The following is a 16,015-nucleotide window of genomic DNA, read 5'->3' as shown; positions in this document are numbered from 1 at the left end:
GGTGGATGAGGGTAAAGCAGTTGATGTGGTGTATATGGATTTCAGTAAAGCGTTTGATAAGGTTCCCCACGGTAGGCTATTGCAGAAAATACAGAGGCATGGGATTCAGGGAGATTTAGCAGTTTGGATCAGAAATTGGCTAGCTGGAAGAAGACAAAGGGTGGTGGTTGATGGGAAATGTTCAGACTGGTGTCCAGTTACTAGTGGTGTACCACAAGGATCTGTTTTGGGGCCACTGCTGTTTGTCATTTTTATAAATGACCTGGAGGATGGCGTTGAAGGATGGGTGATTAAATTTGCAGATGACACTAAAGTCGGGGGAGTTGTGGACAGTGCGGAAGGATGTTACAAGTTACAGAGGGACATAGATAATCTGCAGCGCTGGGCTGAGAGGTGGCAAATGGAGTTTAATGCAGAAAAGTGTGAGGTGATTCATTTTGGAAGGAATAACAGGAAGACAGAGTACTGGGCTCATGGTAAGATTCTTGGAAGTGTGGATGAGCAGAGAGATCTCGGTGTCCATGTACATAGATCCCTGAAAGTTGCCACCCAGGTTGAGGGGGTTGTTAAGAAGGCGTACGGTGTGTTAGCTTTTATTGGTGGAGGGATTGAGTTTAGGAGCCATGAGGTCATGTTGCAGCTGTACAAAACTCTGGTGCGGCCGCATTTGGAGTATTGCGTGCAATTCTGGTCGCCGCATTATAGGAAGAATGTGGAAGCATTGGAAAGGGTGCAGAGGAGATTTACCAGGATGTTGCCTGGTATGGAGGGAAGATCTTATGAGGAAAGGCTGAGGGACTTGAGGCTGTTTTCTTTAGAAAGAAGAAGGTTAAGAGGTGACTTAATTGAGGCATACAAGATGATCAGAGGATTAGATAGGGTGGACAGTGAGAGCCTTTTTCCTCGGATGGTGATATCGAGCACGAGGGGACATAGCTTTAAAAAAAATTTATTTAAAAAGCATTTTTTTAAAAAAATTCTCCTCCTTTTTCACGTTTTCTCCCACATTTACACCCATCAACGATATGTCAATCCCCATAATAACAACGATCCCATCCGCCCACCAACCCCCAAACCTCAACCCGCATGTTTACATAAACAAATGACAAAAAGGAATCAGGGATTACCCGTAGTCACCCTTAATCTACACAGCCCCCCACACCCCCCACCCACCCACCCCCAACTAATGTTCGATGTTATCCAGTTCTTGAAAGTGCATAATGAATAATGCCCATGACTTGTAGAACCCCTCCGAGCTTCCCCTCAGTTCGAACTTAACCTTCTCAAGGGTCAAGTATTCCAACAGGTCCCCCTGTCACGCCAGAGCACTGGGTGGAGAGGCTGCTCTCCATCCCAGCAGGATCCGCCTTCGGGCGATCAACGAGGTGAAGGCTATGATATCTGCCTCCGCTCCCGTTTCCAACCCTGGCTGGTCCGACACCCCGAATATGGCCTCCTGGGGACCCGGGTCCAGTTTCACACGCACCACCTTGGAAATTACCCTAAACACCTCCTTCCAGTACTCCCCTAGCTTTGGACAGGACCAAAACATATGAACGTGATTCGCGCCCCCCCCCCCCCCCCCACGCCCCCCGCAACGCTCACACACATCCTCTACTCCTTCAAAAAATCGGCTCAGCCTTGCCCTCGTGAGGTGCGCTCTATATACCACCTTCAGCTGTATCAGCCCCAACCTCGCACATGAGGTGGAGGCATTCACTCTCCGGAGCACCTCACACCAGACCCCCTCCTCTATAACCTCTCCCAGCTCTTCCTCCCACTTTGCTTTGATCCCTTCCAGTGGTGCCTTATCCTCTTCCAGAATAGCTTCGTACACCGCTGACACTGCCCCCTTCTCCAGTCCCCTTGTCGTCAGCACCTCCTCCAGCAATGTGGAGGCCGGGTCCTCTGGGAAGCTCTGTATCTCCTTCCTGGCAAAATCCCGAACCTGCATGTACCTAAACCCTTCTCCCTGCTCTAGCCCATACTTCGCTTCCAGCTCCCTCAATCCTGCAAACCGACCCCGAAGAAACAAATCTTTTAGCGTCTTAATCCCCTTCTCTTCCCATCTCCGAAAATTTCCATCCCACTTCCCTGGCTCAAATCTGTGGTTCCCCCGAATCGGCATTTCCCTTGACCCTGCCCCAACCCGAAGTGTTGGCGAAACTGCCTCCAGATTTTCAATGAAGCTATTATTACCGGACTCCCTGAATATTTCCCCGGACCTATCGGGAGCGGCGCTGTTGCAAGTGCCTTCAGCCCCGACCCCCTGCACAAACTCTCCTCCATTCTGACCCACTGAGAATCCACCCCTCTGACCCAGCTCCGCACCTTCTCCACATTCGCCGCCCAGTAGTAGTACAACAGGTTCGGGAGACCCAAACCCCCTGCCTGCCTTCCCCTCTGTAGCAGCACCTTTCTCACTCTGGCCACCTTCCCTCCCCATATGAATGAGGTAATCCTTCCCTCAATCTCCCTGAAAAAAGCCTTTGGCAGGAAAATCGGCAGGCATTGAAAAATAAACCGGAATCACGGCAACACATTCATTTTAACCGCCTGTACCCGACCCGCCAGTGACAGAGGAAGGCCGTCCCACCTTGCCAGATCGGCTTTCACTCTCCCCACCAAACTAGTGATGTTGTACCTGCGAAGCCTCCCCCACTCCCGGGCAACCTGCACCCCCAGATACATAAAATGAGTCCCTGCTCTACGGAATGGCAGCCCCCCCACCCCTGCCCCCACCCCCGGCCGAGACACCACAAAATACTCACTCTTGTCCAGGTTCAGCTTGTACCCCGAGAAAGACCCAAATACCCGCAGTAGCTCCAATATTCCTCCTATCGACGCACTCGGCTCCAACACATACAGCAGCAAGTCGTCGGCATATAAGGACACCCTATGCTCTATCCCCCCCCCCGCACTATTCCTTTCCATACCCCCGAATTCTTACTGCGATGGCCAACGGCTCAATCGCAAGTGCAAACAGCAGGGGGGACATAGGACATCCCTGTCTCGTCCCACGGTGGAGAGAGAAATATCTCAAACTGATATTATTTGTGCGGACACTCGCCCTCGGCTCCTTATATAATAGCTTTACCCAGTTCACAAACCTTGGTCCAACCCCAAACCGCTCCAGCACTGCCATCAGGTACCCCCATTCTACCCGGTCAAATGCCTTCTCGGCGTCCAATGCCACAACTACCTCTGTTTCCTTCCCTTCCGCCGGTGTCATAACAACGTTCAAAACCCTCCTAATGTTCGAAAACAGCTGCCTCCCTCTCTCGAACCCCATCTGATCCTCCCCTATCACCTTCGGGAGGCACTCCTCCAGCCTACCCGCCGGTACCTTCGCCAACACGTTCACGTCCACATTCAGAAGTGATATGGGCCGATACGACCCACACTCCGTCGGATCCTTATCTTTTTTTAGTAACAGTGAAATCGATGCCTGCCCCTAGGTTTGCGGCAACACCCCCTTCCCTATCGCCTCCTCAAACATCCCCACCATCAGGGGTGCCAACCTATCCTTGAATTTTTTATAATATTCCACCGGAAACCCATCCGGCCCTGCCACCTTCCCCGACTGCATCCTCCCAATCGCATCCTTTATCTCCTGCTCCACTATTGCTCCTTCTAATGTCGCCCTGTCCCCCTCCCCTAACCTCGGGTACTCCAACCCATCGAGAAATTCCTGCATCTCATGGTGTCCCCCGAGTGGCTCTGACTTGTACAACCTCTCATAGAACTCCTCAAAAACCTTGTTAATCAGCACTGGGGCCACCACCAACTTCCCTGCCCTATCCCTCACCTGAAGAATTTCCCTTGCCGCTGCCTCCCTCCGGAGCTGACCTGCTAACATACTGCCTTATCTCCATGTTCATAAACTGCACCCCTTGCTCGTCTCAGTTGGCGCACCGCCTTCCTGGTGGACAGTCGGTCGAAGCTCGCCTGTAGTTCCTTCCTCTTTTCCAGCTTCGCCGGGTCCCCATCCTCTGCATACCTCCTATCTACCTCCAACATCTCATCTATTACCCTCTGCCGCTCCAACCTCTCCTCTTTGTCCACCCTGGCCTTAAACAAAATTACCTCCCCTCTCACCACCGCCTTTAGAGCCTCCCAGACGACTGCCTTCGACACCTCACCCGTACAATTGAAGCCTACATATTCCTTAATTACCTTTTCAATTTTCTCACAGAACACTTCATTCCCCAAAAGCCCCACATCCAGTTTCCACCCCGGTCTCTGCGCTGCCCCCTTCTCCACCACCATATCCACCCAATGTTTAGCTGTTTAGCACAGGGCTAAATCGCTGGCTTTGAAAGCAGACCAAGGCAGGCCAGCAGCACGGTTCAATTCCCGTAACAGCCTCCCCGAACAGGCACTGGAATGTGGCGACTAGGGGCTTTTCACAGTAACTTTACTTGTGACAATAAGCGATTTTCATTTTTCATTTTTTCATTTACATGTGGAGCGTGATCTGACACTGCAATTGCAGAGTATTCCGCCCCCTTGACTCCAGCCAGCAAAGCCTTCCCCACCACAAAGAAGTCGATCCGCGATTATACCTTATGGACCGCTGAGAAAAACGAATACTCCCGTTCCCTTGGGTGCAGGAACCTCCAAGGGTCCACCCCTCCCATTTCCACCATTAGCCCAGCCAGCGCCTTCGCCCCCCCCCTGATGGGACCAGCAAGCGCGGCCGTGATCTGTCCAACCTTGGCTCCTGCACCAGGTTCCAGTCCCCCCCCACAATCAGCTCATGCGTGTCTAAGTCGGGAATTGCCCCAAACACCTTCCTCGCAAATCCCACATCGTCCCAATTGGGACCGTATACATTTAACAGCGCCACTAATCTCCCCTCCAATGCCCCTGTCACAATCACATATCTACCCCCCTGATCTGCCACCACCTTCTCCATCTGGAAGCGTACCCTTTTGCTGACCAGCACCGCTACCCCTCGAGCCCTTCCATCAAATCTGGAGTGAAACACTTGGCTAACCCAGCTGTCTCACCTGGTCCTTCACCCTCAAGCGAGTCTCCTGCAGCATTGCTACATCGGCTTTCAAACTTTTAAGATGCGCAAGCATCCTTGACCTCTTGACCGGATCACCTAGCCCTCTCACGTTCCACGTGATTATCCTTACTGGGGGTCTCTCACCCCCCCCACCTTTCTTATCCACGATGTGGAGATGCCGGCGTTGGACTGGGGTGAGCACAGTACGAAGTCTTACAACACCAGGTTAAAGTCCAACAGGTTTGTTTCGATGTCACTAGCTTTCGGAGCGCTGCTCCTTCCTCAGGTGAATGAAGAGGTCTGTTCCAGAAACACATATAGAGACAAATTCAAAGATGCCAAACAATGCTAGGAATGCGAGCATTAGCAGGTGATTAAATCTTTACAGATCCAGAGATGGGGTAACCCCAGGTTAAAGAGGTGTGAATTGTACCAAGCCAGGACAGTTGGTAGGATTTCGCAGGCCAGGTGGTGGGGGATGAATGTAATGCGACATGAATCCCAGGTCCCAGTTGAGGCCGCACTCATGTGTGCGGAACTTGGCTATAAGTTTCTGCTCGGCGATTCTGCGTTGTCGCGCGTCCTGAAGGCCGCCTTGGAGAACGCTTACCCGGAGATCAGAGGCTAAATGCCCTTGACTGCTGAAGTGTTCCCCGACTGGAAGGGAACATTCCTGCCTGGTGATTGTTGCGCGATGTCCGTTCATTCGTTGTCGCAGCGTCTGCATGGTCTCGCCAATGTACCACGCTTCGGGCCATCCGTTCCTGCAGCGTATGAGGTAGACAACGTTGGCCGAGTCGCACGAGTATGTACCGCGTACCTGGTGGGTGGTGTTCTCAAGTGTAATGGTGGTATCCATGTCGATGATCTGGCACGTCTTGCAGAGATTGCCGTGGCAGGGTTGTGTGGTGTCGTGGTCACTGTTCTGAAGACTGGGTAGTTTGCTGCAAACAATGGTTCGTTTGAGGTTGCGCGGTTGTTTGAAGGCAAGTAGTGGGGGTGTGGGGATGACCTTGGCAAGATGTTCATCGTCATCAATGACGTGTTGAAAGCTGTGAAGAAGATGACGTAGTTTCTCCGCTCCGGGGAAGTACTGGACGACGAAGGGTACTCTGTCGGTTGTGTCCCATGTTTGTCTTCTGAGGAAGTCGGTGCGGTTTTTCGCTGTGGCGCGTTGGAACTGTCGACCGATGAGTCGAGTGCCATATCCCGTTCGTACGAGGGCATCTTTCAACGTCTGTAGATGTCTGTTACGCTCCTCCTCGTCTGAGCAGATCCTGTGTATACGGAGCGCTTGTCCATAGGGGATGGCTTCTTTAATGTGTTTAGGGTGGAAGCTGGAGAAGTGGAGCATCATGAGGTTATCCGTGGGTTTGCGGTAAAGCGAAGTGCTGAGGTGACCGTCCTTGATGGAGACGAGTGTGTCCAAGAATGCAACTGATTTTGGAGAGTAGTCCATGGTGAGTCTGATGGTTGGATGGAACTTATTAATGTCATCGTGTAGTCGTTTCAGTGATTCTTCGCCGTGGGTCCAAAGGAAAAAAATGTCATCGATGTATCTGGTGTATAACATCGGTTGAAGGTCCTGTGCGGTGAGTAGGTCCTGTTCAAACTTGTGCATGAAGATGTTGGCGTATTGGGGTGCGAATTTGGTCCCCATGGCTGTTCCGTGCGTCTGGATGATGATCTTGTTGTCGAAGGTGAAGACGTTGTGATCCAGAATGAAGCGGATGAGTTGCAGAATTGCGTCTGGAGATTGGCAGTTGTCGGTGTTGAGTACTGAGGCTGTGGCAGCAATGCCATCGTCATGGGGGATGCTGGTGTAGAGTGCCGAGACGTCCATTGTGACGAGGAATGTTCCTGGTTCAACTGGTCCATGGGTGCTGAGTTTCTGTTGGAAGTCCGTCGTGTCGCAACAGAAGCTGGGTGTACCTTGTACGATGGGTTTCAAGATGCCCTCGATGTAGCCAGAGAGGTTCTCACACAGGGTCCCATTGCCTGAAACGATAGGGCGGCCTGGTGTGTTGGCCTTGTGTATTTTCGGGAGGCAGTAGAGATCTCCAATGCGGGGAGTACGTGGGATGAGAGCACGTAGGGTGCTCTGAAGTTCTGGATCCAAGGTCTTGATCAGTCTGTTAAGTTGGCGGATGTGTTCCTTGGTCAGATCTGCGGGTAACTGTCTGTAGTGTTCTTGGTTGTTCAGTTGTCGGTGCACTTCTTTGCAGTAGTCCGTTCTGTTCAGTACGACAGTGGCCCCCCCTTTGTCTGCTGGTTTGTTGACGATGCTGTGGTTGGTCTGGAGAGCGCGGATGGCATTGCGTTGTGCTTGGGTGACGTTCGGGGTTGTCTTGTGAATGCGACTGATGAATCTGGCATTGACGCGACTCCTGACGGCTTGAGCATACATGTCGAGTCTAAGGCAGCGGCCTTCCGGAGGGGTCCAATTCGACTCTTTCCTCTTCGGTTGCCGCACCGCAGATCTCTCGGTCTGCTGTTCCGGTTCATTGATATTCTGCTTGGGTTCGCTGTTGGCCTCTTGGGGTCTGTGGAAGAATTCCCGGAGCCTCAATCGCCTGATGAATTCCTCCGTGTCTGCCGTCCATTTTGGTGGTGGTGCAGAAATTGAGCCCTCTGCTGAGGACTTCGATTTCGTCTGGTTGAAGGGTGTAGTCTGACAAGTTGACAATAGATTTCCCTGTATTGTTTTCTACTGTGACACCGGGGGTGGCTTGGTTGCTGCCGGTGGTGATGCCGAGTTTCTCAAGCTTCCTGTTCTTGGTGTGCATATAGGTGGCATAGTATTGTTGTCTCATCTGTTTGGCGGTGTTCCGCAGCTGGTCTGCTGCATCCTGAGCGCAAGTTGAGAATATGGTCTCTATCTTGGTTTCCAGGATGCGTCGTCTGCTGTAGAGCTGGCGGGCGAGGTGGTTGAGGAGTGTGAGAGAGGTGCGACGGCAGAGTCTCTCAGCGAAGTCTGTGTTGTAGGTCGACTTGAGTGGGTTTGTGATCTGTAGCCCTTTCGGGATCTTGTCTGCTTTCTTGCATCTTTGTAGAAACTTAATGTCAGTGTCTATATGCGCGATCTTCCTGGAGATCCTCTCCACTTTGAGCCGGCAGTTTGCAGTGTCGTTGGTAGCCATGATGTGGAGATGCCGGCGTTGGACTGGGGTGAGCACAGTACGAAGTCTTACACCACCAGGTTAAAGTCCAACAGGTTTGTTTCGATGTCACTGGCTTTCGGAGCACTGCTCCTTCCTCAGGTGAATGAAGAGGTCTGTTCCAGAAACACATATATAGACAAATATATAGTTTCTTATCCACCATCACCATACCACCGGGCCCTGCCCCATAAGCCTGACCCGCCCCTGTCCATTGTTAACATCGAACCCCTTCCCCCCTCCCAAGAACCCCCCCTACAAAAACATCCCCCAACATCCCTCCCTCCACCCCCTCTTGCTCGCCTCGTAGGCCCATTGAAGCCTGCTATCCAGGCTCCAACGTCCGCAGTCCTCCTCTCACCTCACCCGCGTTCACTAACTGACTCGAGTTAGCTAGCGCGGGTGACTCCCCCCCCGCCAATACCCCTCGCCCCCTTCCGCCCAGTCCCAGAGAAAGAAACAACAAAACAAACCACCAATCCACCCCCTACAATTCACTAACATAACATTTAACCGTCGCAACACAGAACGCCATTAACTTGAACTCTGCAACAATGCAAAGAGAAGTAAATTTCAAATTTCAATACTAATCAGTAAAAAGAAAGTTGTAACATTTATACATTTTCCAGCCGCTCAAACACAGTCCACAGTCTTTCTTCCAGCTCCGCTCTTCACGTCTGTCCCAAGCCTTCTGCCCTCACGAACACCTCAGCCGCCTCCGCTGTCTCAAAATAAGAGTCTTTGACGCTATATGTTACTCTCAACTTCGCCGGGTACACCACACCAAATCGCACCCCCTTCTTGTACAAAGCCGCCTTCACTCGCCCAAACGCCGCTCGTCTTTTTGCCAACTCCACCGTCTGGTAGATCCGAACCGCAGCACCATCCCACAGCACCTCACGCTCCTGCTTCGCCCAGCTTAATACTTTCTCCTTCATGCAAAACTTCTGGAAGCAGATAATTACTGCCCTTGGCAGCTCGTTCACTTTGGGCTTCGTCCTTAATGACCGATGAGCTCGGTCTAGCTCGTCCAGGGTGGGGCTCTCCCCCTCCCCCATCAACTCCGCCAACTTCTTAGCGAAGTATTGCGTTGGCCTTGGGCCCTCTGTCCCTTCGGGCAAGCCCACAATTCTCAAATTGTGCCGCCTTGAGCGGTTTTCCAAGTCTTCCAGCTTTGCTCGGAGCCCTCTGTTAACCTCGACCACCCTCCGCAGCTCGTCCTCCATCGAGGTGACCTGGTCGCTGTGTCGTGTCACGGCCTCCTCCACCTCCTTCATCTTCTCGCCCGGCTCGCTCACCTCGGCCGATGCCTTTGCCACCTCCACCCTGATCGGGCCGATTGCCTCCTCCAACAATGACCTCACCACGACCACCATCTCTTTCCTCAGGATCTCCATGTGCCTCACCAAACGTTGTTCCAACTCCACCACCATCACCTCGGTCATCTTCTCCACCGTAAGTAGTGCGGCCCCGCCTTGCAGTTCGGCTTCCACCATCCTGTCACCACTTTTGCTTTTGCTCATCTTCCCCTTCGGCGGCGAACCCGCGATTCCTCCTTTCTTCGACGCTGCTCTTCGCATCCTTCAGCGGCTTATTGTTTTTTATCTTCTTTCCTTTCTCCTCTCCCCCCCCTTCACCCTCCTGCCCTTCATCAATCTGACAGTCTTCTTTTTTGAGAAAAAAAAAACTTTTACCAAACTTCCATGAATCTTCTTTCTTTCTCCTCTACATTCACCTGGGACCAGGCTTCAACCTTCTTCTTCCTAAGTGGGAGCCATCCGACGTGGAGCCCCCTCCCTACATGGCGCTCGGGCCTGCCGCCACGGCCCCGCTGCTCCGACCTGCCGGTCCCGGCACCTCAGCCCCCGCCGCCCGACACCCGCGCGGGGTTCTTCGCCGGTTTTTACACCGGCCATGCTGGCTGCTCGTGACGGCCCCAAAGGCCGACGACAGTCGGGGAGTGCGTGAGGTCTCAGGGATTTCCCCGAAAACGCCACGAATCGCGGCCACCGGCGGGAGCTCTTTTTTTTGCGGCCGCCCTGCTCGCCCACCCCACCGGAAGTCACATAGCTTTAAATTGAGGGGAGATAGATATAGGACAGATGTCAGAGGTAGGTTCTTTACTCAGAGAGTAGTAAGGGTGTGGAATGCGCTGCCTGCAACAGTAGTGGACTCGCCAACACTAAGGACATTCAAATGGTCATCGAATAGACATATGGACGATAAGGGAATAGAGTAGATGGGCTTTAGAGTGGTTTCACAGGTCGGCGCAACATAGAGGGCCGAAGGGCCTGTACTGCGCTGTAATGTTCTATGTTCTAGATTGAGGAAGGCAAGGGTATGTGTGGGTGTGTGTGTCTGTGTGTGGGGGTGTGTGTGTGAGCGTCTATGTGGTTGTGTGTGAGGGTGTGTGTGAGGGAGGGTGTATGTGTGTGTGAGGTTGTGCGTTTGTGTGTGTGTGGGTGAGTGTGTGGGTGCGTGTGAGGGTGTGTTTGTGGTTGTGTGTGACGGTGTGTTTGTGGTCTGTGGTTGTGCGTGAGGGTGTGTGTGAGGGTGTGTGTGAGGGTGTATGTGAGGGTGTGTGTGTGAGGGTGTGTGTGTGTGGGGGGATGTGTGTCTGTGAGAGTGTGTGTGTGGTTGTGTGTGAGGGTGTGTGTGTGTGTGTGTGTGAGGTTGCGTGTCTGTGTATGGGTGTGTGTGGGTGTATGAGGGTGTATGAGGGTGTGTGTGAGGGGTGTATGAGGGTGTGTGTGTGTGGGTGTGTGTGGGTGTGTGAGGGTGCGTGTCTGTGTATGGGGGGTGTGTGTGGGTGTGTGAGGGTGTGTGATGAAGGTGTGTGTGTGCGAGGGCGTGTGTGAGGATGTGTGTGTGTGGGTGTATGAGGGTGTGTGTGTGGGTGTGTGAGGGTGTGTGTGGGTGTGTGAGGGCGTGTGTGGGGGGGGGGTTGTGGTTTGCTGTCTCCCCACCCCCTCAGTCTCCCCACCCCCTCGGTCTCCCCACCCCCACGGTCTCCCCACCCCCACGGTCTCCCCTCGGTCTCCCCACCCCCACGGTCTCCCCACCCCCTCGGTCTCCCCACCCCCTCGGTCTCCCCACCCCCTCGGTCTACCTGTGTTTGAGCGGATGGTGAAGACGCCTTCCTCATTCCCGCTGAAAATGCTGTAAAGGATTCCTCTGTGTGACCCGTCGGGGTGTTGGGCTTGTATCTTCACAACAGACGTACCTGCGGAAAGTGGGAATGTTGCATTAGAATCAGAGAAAAGTTACAGCCCAGGAGGCCATTCAGCCCATCGTGTCCGTGCCAGCCCGAGGACACCCAGGTGCCGTGTCTAATCCCACCTTCCTGCACCCCGCCCACAGCCCTGTAGTTTACAGCAGTTAAGGTGCAGATCCAGGTTCGGTTTAAAAGAGTTTCGGGTCTCTGCCTCCACCACCAACTCGGGCAGCGAATTCCAGACTCCCACTGCCCTCTGCGTAAAAACCTTCTTCCTCACGTCCCCTCCACCCCTTATCTTAAATCTATGGCCCCTGGTTCATCAATTATCCACCAAGGGAAACAATTTGATCCTGTCCACTCTCTCACTTTCCCTCAGAATTTTATGCACCTCAATCAAATCACCCTCAGCCTTCTTTGTTCCGAGGAAAATAACCCCGACCTAACCAATCTCTCCGCGTAGCCACACTTTTCCAGCCCTGGCAACATTCTTGTAAACCGCCTCTGCACTCTCTCCACAGCAATAACGTCCTTCCTGTAATGTGGTGACCAGAACTGCCCACAATATTGTGGTCTCACCAGTGTTTTATACAATTTTAACATTATATCCTTACTTTTATATACGATACCTCTGCCAATGAAGGAGAGCATTCCATTTGCTTTCTGAACAACCTTGTCTCCTTGAACTGCTGCCTTTAGGGACCTGTGTACCTGTCGCTAAGATCTCTCACTTCATCCACCCCCCTTAGTCTATTCCCATTTATTGTGTATCCCTATAACTGTTTGACCTCCCTAAATGCTGACCTCACACTTCTCGGTGTTAAATTCCATCTGCCACTTTACCGCTCCCTCCACCAGCCCATCTATATTATTCTGGAGATTGTAGCTTCCTCTACACTGTCCACCAAACGGCCAATCGGTGTGTCGCCTGCAAATTTCCCAATCGTGCTCCTCATGTTCGCGTCCAAATCATTAATATATAACACAGACAGTCAGGGTCCCAACACCGAGCCCTGTGGAACACCGCTTCAAACAACTTTCCAATTGCAGGGCAGCCATCGACTCTTTGTTTCCTGTTACTGAGCCAACTTTTTATCCAGTTTGCTACATTGCCCTGTATCCCAGGGCTTTCACTTTCTTGACCAATCTGCCATGTGGGACTTTGTCAAACGCCTTGCTAAAATCCATGTACACCACATCCACTGCGCTACCTTCATCAACCCTTCTTGTCACTTCCTCAAAGAATTCAATCCAATTTGTGAGGCAAGACCTTCCTTTAACAAATCCATGCTGACTATCCCTGACTAGCCCATGCGTTTCTCTGTGACAGTTAATCCTATCTCTCAGGATTGATTCTACTCATTTTCCCACCACTGACGTTAGACTAACTGGTCTATAATTGTTTGGCATTTCCTTCCATCCCTTTTTAAACAATGGAACCATGTTTGCATTTCTCCAGTCCTCTGGTACCTCCACTGTATCTACTGAGGATTGGAAAATCATCCTCAGAGCATCTGCTATTTCCTCCCTGACCTCGGAAACAATCCATTTGACCCTGGCAACTTATCAACATAGGAATTCAAACCCTTTGAGTACTTCCTCTCTATCTATGACTATGCCATCCAATATCTCTCAGTGATCCTCTGGACGACTATATCTGCATCATCCTTTTATTTTATAAACACGGAGACAAAATATTCCTTCAAACCCCTTCCCACAGCCTCTGCATCTACACACAAGTTCCCCTCTTCATCTCTGATAGGTCCCACTTTTCCCTTAACTAACCTTTTACCATTAATAAATTGGTAAACATCTTTGGGTTTTCTTTAACTTTACTTGCTAATCTTTTTCCATACTCTCTCTTTGATTTCCTTATTTCCTTCTTAGACTTTGTCTCTGCATTTCCAATACTCGTCTAGGCTATCTGCAGTGCTGAGTTTGGTAGAGTATCACAGTGGTTAGCACTGTTTCTTCACAGCTCCAGGGTCCCAGGTTCGATTCCCGGCTGGGGCACTGTCTGTGCGGAGTCTGCACGTTCTCCCCGTGACTGCGTGGGTTTCCTCCGGGTGCTCCGGTTTCCTCCCACAGTCCAAAGATGTGCAGGTTAGGTGGATTGGACATTCTGAATTCTCCCTCTGTGTACCGAACAGGCGCCGGAATGTGGCGACTAGGGGATTTTCACAGTAACTTCATTGCAGTGTTAATGTAAGCCTACTTGTGACACTAATAATGATTATTAATAAAGATTATTCTTTGTGCCGATTGTACGCTTTCTTTTTCTGTTTGATCTTCCCCTGTATTCCTCTAGATAACCGGGGGGGGGGGGATCTAGATTTGGCAGTACCCCTCTTATTGTTGGAGGGGGACATGTCTACTTTGTACATTTAGGATGTCTCCTTGTCGTGATTCCCACTGGTTTTCCACAGTTACATCCTCGAGCTACGCTAGCACACTTCAGCCAAGTCCCTTCTCATTTCTGCAAAATCTGTGTTCCCAGTTCAAAATGTTTACTCCTGCTTCATCTCTGTCTGTTTCCATGGTAACACTGAATCTAACTGAATTGTGATCACTATCCCCGATATGGTCGCGAACTGTCACTTCACCCACTCGCCCTCCTTCGTTCCCCAAGACTAGGTCCAGAATTGCATCTCCTCTCGTTGAGTTTGTCAATAATTGGGTGAAAACATTTTCCTGGATACACTGCAGGAAGTTTTCTCCCTGATATTGTTTGACTCCCAGTCGATATTGGGATGGTTAAAGTCTCCGACTATTATTGCCCTCTTGTTCTTACAGGCAGAGATTTGTCGACATATTTGCTCTTCTATCTCCCGCTCACTATTTTGGGGGTCTGTAGTAAACTCCCAGTAATGTGACTGCCCCTTTTTTTATCACTAAGTTCAAGCCACGAAGCCTTGCTTGTTGACCCGTTTAGATATCATCCCTTCTCACAACTGGAATTGATTATTTTACCATTAGTGCTACTCCCCCTCCTTTTTTATCCCCCACTTATCCAGCCTGCCGCATTATCTGCCTTCGGCCAGTCTCCACTATCGCCACTCCCGACCTTCTGCCAGTCAGCCAGTCCTCTATCCATGCCAGGATCTTACCCTGAACACCATGGGCTCTTAACTTATTTAACAGTCTCCTATGCGGCACCGTGTCAAAGGCCTTCTGGAAATCTAAATATATCACATCCAGTGATTCTCCTTTATCTAACTTCCTTGTTACTTCCTCAAACAGATTTGTCAGACACAACCTCCCGTTGACGAACCGTGCTGACTCAGTCCTATTTTACCATGCACTTCCAAGTACTCCGCAATCTCATCGTTAATAACAGACTCTAAAATCTTACCAATTACCGAAGTCAGGCTAACCGGCCTATAATTTCCCGTCTTCTGCCACCCTCCCTTCTTAAACAGGGGTGTGACATTAGCCCCCTTCCAGCCCTCTGGGACCCTTCCTGCCTCCAGTGATTCCTGCAAGATCATCACCAATGCCTCCGCAATCTCCACAGCAGCAGGATGTTGTTGCTAGAACGGAAACCTGGCTAAAGGAGGGGCAACATCGGCAGCTCAATCCCCCTGGATGCAGAGGCCGGGATTCTCCGAGCCTCCGCGATGGGGTCCGTCGCTGGGACGCGATTCTGCAGCGACCGGAGAGTAGTCGTGTGCGCGGGGTTGACGTGGCGCCAATCAGGGGCCATTGAAAGAGGCCCCCACGCTGATTCTCTGCGGTCGACCGGTCGAGTTCCCGCCGGTCTGGTTCACGTATGGTTCCACCCGGTGCGAGATCGGCGCCGCAGCTACGGTGGCCATCCTGGTGGGGGGCAGGGGGATCAGTCCCCGGGGGGGGGGGGCGGGGGGGCTCCACAACGGCCAGTCCTGCGATCGAGGGCCACCGATCGGCGGGTGAGCGCAACATTCAGCCCCTCTCCAGCCTGTTACACAGGAACAGGAGGAGGCCATTCAGCCCCTCTCCAGCCTGTTACACAGGAACAGGAGGAGGCCATTCAGCCCCTCTCCAGCCTGTTACACAGGAACAGGAGGAGGCCCACCTTCTTACATGAGAGCGCGCTGTTTGGGTCCATCATGTTACGCGGGCCTTGCGCGGAAGCAGCCACCGCGCACATGCGCAGACCCGCGGTGGGCAGTGCAGGGCCGCGTATCGGCAGCTGGAGCTGTGCGGAGCGCACCAGTGCCCTGCTGGTCCCCTATAGGCCACGGAATCACAGGGCCAAGAGGCCCGTTTACGCCGACGTCAACACTTAGCCGCTGCTTTGAAGAATCCCTGCCGGGAGGGAGGCCGCGTACCCCCCCACCCGTCGGACAAGATAGTGTGAGAGTGTGTGTGTGAGCGTGTGTGAGTGTGAGTGAGTGAGTGAGTGAGTGAGTGTGTGAGTGAGTGAGAGTGTGTGTGTGTGAGTGCGAGTGTGAGTGTGTGTGTGAGTGAGTGAGTGTGTGAGTGTGTGTGTGAGTGTGAGTGAGTGTGTGAGCGTGAGTGTGTGTGTGAGTGTGTGTGTGAGTGAGTGTGAGTGAGTGAGTGAGGGTGTGTGTGAGTGAGTGTGTGTGAGTGAGTGTGAGTGAGTGAGTGAGTGTGTGAGTGTGAGTGAGTGTGTGAGTGTGAGTGTGT

At 52.1% G+C, this 16,015-nt stretch overlaps 1 protein-coding gene across 2 annotated transcripts in view; it reads right to left on the bottom strand.

The window, feature by feature from the left end:
* LOC140392184 (protocadherin-16-like) overlaps window positions 1-16,015 on the bottom strand; it is a 567,611-nt gene that overhangs the window by 79,252 nt on the left and 472,344 nt on the right. For both annotated transcript variants that reach the window (XM_072477567.1, XM_072477568.1), the window contains exon 15: window positions 11,282-11,395. In XM_072477567.1, coding sequence (XP_072333668.1) covers window positions 11,282-11,395 — 114 coding nt within the window. The remainder of the gene's footprint in view (window positions 1-11,281; window positions 11,396-16,015) is intronic.

This window comes from Scyliorhinus torazame, chromosome 15, assembly GCF_047496885.1.
Source record: "Scyliorhinus torazame isolate Kashiwa2021f chromosome 15, sScyTor2.1, whole genome shotgun sequence".
Lineage (NCBI taxonomy): Eukaryota > Metazoa > Chordata > Chondrichthyes > Carcharhiniformes > Scyliorhinidae > Scyliorhinus > Scyliorhinus torazame.
This window is presented reverse-complemented; position numbering and strand designations above follow the sequence as displayed.